Raw genomic sequence first — 6,734 nt, 5'->3', positions numbered from 1 at the left:
AGCTCGTTGTGCTTGGTTCTGACGGCCTTGGTGAGTTCTGCCACCTCACCCTCCAGGCGTTTGGTCTTACTCAACTCCTCTGCAAAAAGACTCACAATCAATACAACAGCAAGCAAGGTCAACAGTAAAACAAGTACAGGGCTACATACCTTTCAGCTTACGGTCAAGCACGCCAGCAGATTCTTGGCTCTCTTGGGCTTTCTTTTTAGCCGCTTTCTTCTATCGCTCAGCCTCTCCGACCTGTACGTGCCCGAAGGATTTGAATGGTCTCCAGGTGCTTTCCGTCAGCCGCCTTCCACTCAGCTTCCTTCGCGGCATGCAAGGTTTTCATTTTCGGAAATTAAAATTTATCGGAGTCACAGATAAAGAGGATAAACATGATATATCGGAAATATCAGACCAAATTCAAATAAAATTTAATTAGAATTTAAGTAAATTTAAATAAATTTAAACAAATTTTATACGAAAAAGATAAATATTTTCTTATCGGCACCTACGGATAAAAATGATATATCGAAAATATCCGGAGATTTCGGCTGATAATTTTTTCCCTGGCGGCATGGGCCGCCTTCAAGTTGGCAACCTCGGTGCTGAAGCTAGCATGTATATGCATCGCCTGATTTGAGGCCTTCAGCTCCAGGCCTGACATCACGACTGTCACACAGTAAAGTTCACTCGGATCAACAGTTCAACACCGTACCGACTACAGATAGAGGCAACAGAGCATACCATCAGGTTCCCGTCAACCTCAGCAACTCTCTCCATCAACCCGGCCCAGGACTTCATCATCTGAGTAAGCTCCAGGCTATATGATTGTAGCCCGGTGCCGGGTTGAGGTGTTTCACCAGCATGACCGGATGGTGTAGCCGGGGCCTCAGATCCGGCTGCCGGACCCTTACCATGCTCGACTGGCCCAGTTGCGACGCTCGCCGAGGCGCCTTTCTCTCGGCCAGCAGAGACCGACTGAACAGGCTCTGTTGTCGGCTGCGCTTGCGGCTGCTCTACTACCTCTGGGGATGGCTGCGGCACCGGCCCACCTGATGGGTTCAGCTCCTCTTGCAGCGGGGGTGTCGGCGCTCGTGGTGGCCTGTTCAAGACAACATCAGAGTGTGTTTCAATCCTTGAAAACGTGTTACTCAACACCAAGAGGCAAGCAACCGACTTACTTGAAGGACACTTTCTTCGTCAAACTTGGGGCCTTCAACCTCTTCACACTTGACGACAAGCTAAAGGTAGCATCCGTCACTGGTGCTGTCATAAAAAGGTCATCCAGAAGCGTGGACGCTCCTGAACCTCCTCCTGACCCATCACCATCCCCTGGGGCTGGAGGTGTCGGACTTCGCACTCCAGTCGGCGGCGGTCTGCAGGTCAGCTACTGTCAGTAAAAATGAAGACAATTTGCGCCACTACGACTTGGGCGAGTACACCTACTGGTCCGCCGACTTGGCGTTTTCCTCTACTCGGAGCTTCTCGGACGCTCCACGACCTGCGATAAACAGGAAGTTACCCATCTCAAGCATTGTCCACACAACTCACGCAAACGAGTTACTGGGCAACCTGGCTTACCTGTTCTTGGGGTCCATTGGCGGCAAGATCTTTTCGGCGATGCTCCATCTTGTTCCACCGATGGCCCTGGACTCAACGGACCCTTGTTGCTTGCGGTTTCATCTCCACCCATCCGAGTGGGTTGGAGTACGAAGCCAGAAGCCATCGCATCCGAGTCACTACCCGGATCTGCTCCGGTCTCAGCGTTAGCATGACCACTTGCCCCGGCCCCATCAAAACCGACTTTGGGTGGCAGGGCGGGCAGGTCATCAAAATTTCGCCCCAGACGCTACAACAAATCCAGTATAGCAGAGTTATTTGCAGAATGCAGCAACAGACAATTGCAGTACAAGCGACAACTGTTGTACATACCTCAGAAGGTGGGTGCTGGGCATCATATTCCTCGAACCGGAATGGCATTTTCTCCAATCAGGCGAGCACCTTTTGTACTCGGGCAAGGACTTGTTCTTCCGTCAATTCTTCAGCTGTTTGGCGGGCCGGATCCTTCCTGCCAATGTACTCGAAGCCATAGTGCTCCCTGTCTTGCAGTGGCTGCACTCCTGCCTGATGAAGCTGGCCACTACTCCAACTCCGCTCAGACCACGTCTCTTAGGCTATGAATTCCCGGATGCCGTCATACTCGGTCATCATCATGGTATCCTCCTCCCACCGGCTATTGACGACCGGCGGGGCTGTGCTATGTGTATCCAGTGGCGGGTACATGTTCCCCATGTAAAACCACTCGGCGTTCCAATTCCTCACAGAATCAATCAAAGAGTAGCTCAAGAACTGACTCTTTTTGCCATTGCGGAACTGGATTCCGGCTCCACTGACTACCTCTGGATTGGCAGCATCCGGCTACGGTTTCAACTCGGAACAGAGTGAAAGATGGGGGAATGTCAAGGAAGGTTTCACAAAGATGAACAAAGATGGATATATGCAGAACAGAGTTTGGGGTCAGATGGTTCAGGGTTATGCCGTAGTGGAACAATAACCCGCGCAGAAAATGAGATGATGGCAACCCTAACCCCCCACTTCCTAAACGCTCTAAAGAGAACAATCTCACCCGGATTCAGGTACGAGACTCGGTGTTCCCTGGCACGCTCCACTTGGCAAGGTCTTGGCTCAGCAGGTACCCCTCAGCATGCAGTTCATCCAAATGAGCTTGGGTGTGCTTAGCGCCGGCCAGATCTTGAGGTCTTCCGCCATCTCTGCCAAATCAGCACTCTCCTTTGCGGACTTCTTAGATCCACCGCTTGCCCTCTTGTTCTTCGTCATCACTTTGGATTTTGCTTCGCTTGATCCACTCAACAACAGATCTAGGGTTTCAAGGACGAGTGGGTGGTGGCGTACAAGGAGAGGAAGAAGAGAAGACCGATGCGAGCTAAGGCTGTGAGAATGAAGAGATACGGATTTCTCACTCCAAGGGTCCCTATTTATACGGGATTTTGTTTCCTCTCGCACCTGGGACTTCCCGTTGTGAAGCGACGCTTCGGTTTCCACTCCCAATAGACAGGCGCCTTTTTGGGCTCAGAGGGTGTTTAGTTGGTGGCGTGAAAAGTTTTTGGTGTTACATCGGATCTTTCAAGGATGTCGGAAGGAGTTTTTGGATACTAATAAAAAAACTAATTGCATAGCTCGTCTGGAAACAGCGAGACGAATTTATTAAGCCTAATTAATTCGTCATTAGCAAATGTGGGTACTGTAGCAGTTACGGCTAATCATGGATTCGTCTCGCAAATTCATGGCGAACTGTACAATTAGTTTTTTTATCTATATTTAATACTTCATACATGTGTCCAAACATTCGATTTTACTGTGCGAATTTTTTTTGAGTGGAAACTAAACACCCCCTTGACGAGGGAACGCGGCCCGAAGCAGCGGTTGCGTGTTTCTTGCAAACGCATTTACCCCTCAACGGCCCACTAGTTTGTTTGTTCCCACAGTGTTCACAGTATCTACCTGGTCTAATTACACCCCATCTTGTTACGCTTCACCAAGCAGTCAGATCGGGGGCTACAAGACTGCTGTGCAGCACTGCAGCAGCCGGTTCGATCCCAACTAGAGAGAATATAAGGACACGGTCGGAATTCACAGATTTATTCAACATCATTTCAAGATTACAAGTCGGATTCTTTCAAGAATACAAGAACTTGGCCTAGTCAGCCATATGAAAATACAAGAGGAAAATCCACCAGCGGTCCACGAAGTTGGCACAAGGTGTCACTTAGGTCCCCGAACTTTCAAAGTGATATATGTAGGTCCCTAAAATTGTCAGAGGGTGTCATCTAGGTCCCAAACTTTCAAAGTGATCACCGGAGGTCCCTAAACTTGGCAGAGGGTGTCATCCAGGTCCCAAACTTTCAAAGTGATCACCGCAGGTCCCTAAACTTGACAGAGGGTGTCATCCAGGTCCCAAATACTGTAGCGATTCGGCACAGAATTTTAAAAAAAGAAATCTAAATTTCGGTAATGTAGCTACATTCTGCAGAAAATTCTAAAAATTGTATCTTTTTAATACGATCTCGCATGAAGATGATTTTTATATAAAAGTTGTAGCTCTCGACGGGATCTACAACTTTCTAGTTTTGAGTTTTTTAATTTGAGGTCGCTAATACACTCAAAAAAATTAAATAAATTTTCAGCAGTATATTAATCGTGTACGAACGCTTGTCGCCTTGAAAAAACATATCTTTCTTATATGCTATCAAATGGAGATACTTTTTATATGAAAGATGTAGCGCTCGATGAGATCTACAACATTCTAATTTTGAGTTTTTCAATTTGAAGTCTTTAAGATGTTCAAAAAAATTTAAAATGCAAAACCACTATACATGAACTGAAATCAGCATTTTAACTTTTTTAGCATCTTACCGACCTTAAATTAAAAACTCATAATTAGAAAGTTGTAGCGCTACAATTTTTATATAGAAATTATCTCTATCAGATGACATATAAAGAAGATTTGTTTTTTTCAAGGCGACAAGCGTTCGTACGCGATTAATATACTGCTAAAAATTTATTTAATTTTTTTGAGTGTATTAGCGACCTCAAATTAAAAAACTCAAAACTAGAAAGTTGTAGATCCCGTCGAGAGCTACAACTTTTATATAAAAATCATCTTCGTGCGAGATCGTATTAAAAAGATACAATTTTTAGAATTTTCTGCAGAATGTAGCTACATTACCGAAATTTAGATTTGTTTTTTTAAAATTCTGTGCCGAATCGCTACAGTATTTGGGACCTGGATGACACCCTCTACCAAGTTTAGGGACCTGCGGTGATCACTTTGAAAGTTTGGGACCTGGATGACACCCTCTGCCAAGTTTAGGGACCTCCGGTGATCACTTTGAAAGTTTGGGACCTAGATGACACCCTCTGGCAACTTTAGGGACCTACAGATATCACTTTGAAAGTTCGGGGACCTAAGTGACACCTTGTGCCAACTTCGTGGACCGCTGGTGGATTTTCCTCAAAATACAAAGACTCTAGATACTACTCGGCAGGCTACACCCGACTAGATGCAGCTGTTTCCGAGGTGAACACGCAGTGCATCCAGGTTCGGGTTCCAACAATGCAAAACTTCCTCGTCTACCAGTCTTGGGTCACCAACAGAGCTCGGAATAGCGCTCCCTCTGGCATCTGTCTACCCAAGCCGTCGACGTCTGAGCTCACTCAGATCAAGACATGACCCTCAATGGACAGACGTCGAACTGCACACTCGAAGAACTGACATGGGACTGCTGGATGAGGACACCATCCACATGTCACAAGAATTCTTCTAGCTGCAGCAGCAAGCCATTCTATTCGGCACTACTGTGGGACTAGCCTACTCCTAGTCCCTATCACAAGAATTCTCCAAGTTGCAAGCATGATTACAACTACAACCGATTACTCCCGGGGGCTCATCTTTCATGCACACTGCCATATTTTCAAGCTACAACCCTTAGTTGCTCTACCTCTCCTACTACTGAAGTGCAAGCACTTGTCAGGAGGGTATTTATAGACTGAAGACGGACTCTATAGACTGGGTTCATGCAGAGGCTAACGAGCTTTTCTCTGTCACCAAGACAGGTCCATGTGCTGCACTTCAAAGGCCTTTACGGTGCACAGGACAACAGCTCAAACTCTACAGTACGCTGTGGACAGCATATACGGCAGCAGCCTGAGATGCATCAGCTAGCAGTAACTGTTCGCATGTGATTTCAAGATTCCACCCACTTCATGACAAGCAGCTGCTTGGTCTTTGTGGTTGGCAAGATATTCATTCTGCACCCTTGAGATTATCTACGAGATCCTATAGTCGACTCCGAGTTGTCAGCTTTAGGCTCGGGGGCTTCGGGATACATATCCTCTATTGATGCATTCAAATTTCTTTGGCAAAGAATTGCAGACAAGATCCTCCAACTCTTTGTTTCAAACAGTAAGAGGCTCGGGGGCTACACTCAATGAGTGCACTTTTCCGGAAAAGTGCACATCACCTGAAGATTCTTCAAGAGCACTTCATGACTTCTCTTAGAAGGCACTCGGATACTACTTGTTTCTACTCGGCAATACCTGGCGATACAAGAAGACTTCCAAGATCAACCATGAAATGCTCGGCGGACTTGACGGACCAAGATCCTAGGTGTTCCCTTCGGGCTCGACAACCTGATAGGGGCCTGGGCTGGTCCAAGGTCTGCTTGGCATCACAAGACAAGGTGGCGTGTACTCCAAGCTATCAAGGACCGACCTAGTCGGATTATAAGGAAAGCTAGTTTTTGTAATAGAACTAAGACTCTCATGTCGTAGCCAACTAGGAGTAAATCAATATGCCCTACCCTCTGGACTATATAAAGAGAGGCAGGCACACCCCTTGTACACATCAATCATAATCAACACCCCAACACAAAGGCACCGTGCCTGACTGGGCTAGGGTATTACGCTATTCAGCGGCCTGAACCAATATAAATCGATGTCTCTTGCATTTACCGCCGAGTTCTACGCACGTCGAAGCCCACCAATCACCATTCCAGGTAGCCCCGTGACGCGTTGCCGGTCATCAAACATCGACAGTGTCTCCCGCACTCCATCCTCCTCCTCCTCCACTCTACCTCGCCCAGCGTTGGCAACAAACCGCCCTCCCCGGCAGGCTTGTTCCGGCGATGTTGTCCGCCTTCCCTTGACACTTGGGTGCAGCTCTAGCCATC

The 6,734-nt window shown here is 47.2% G+C and overlaps 1 protein-coding gene across 1 annotated transcript; it reads right to left on the bottom strand.

Moving 5' to 3' along the window:
• Nucleotides 1–201: 201 nt before the first annotated feature.
• Nucleotides 202–1,743, bottom strand: LOC136486318 (uncharacterized). The gene is made up of 6 exons (XM_066483187.1): nt 1,567–1,743; nt 1,432–1,486; nt 1,167–1,361; nt 730–1,087; nt 498–654; nt 202–307 (listed from the first exon to the last, which is right to left on the bottom strand). The coding sequence occupies exons 1-5, from the start codon at nt 1,709–1,711 to the stop codon at nt 649–651; spliced, it is 759 nt and encodes a 252-aa protein (XP_066339284.1). The 5' UTR covers nt 1,712–1,743; the 3' UTR covers nt 202–307; nt 498–648.
• Nucleotides 1,744–6,734: the final 4,991 nt, after the last annotated feature.

The sequence above is a fragment of the Miscanthus floridulus genome, chromosome 10 (assembly GCF_019320115.1).
Source record: "Miscanthus floridulus cultivar M001 chromosome 10, ASM1932011v1, whole genome shotgun sequence".
NCBI lineage: Eukaryota > Viridiplantae > Streptophyta > Magnoliopsida > Poales > Poaceae > Miscanthus > Miscanthus floridulus.
This window is presented reverse-complemented; position numbering and strand designations above follow the sequence as displayed.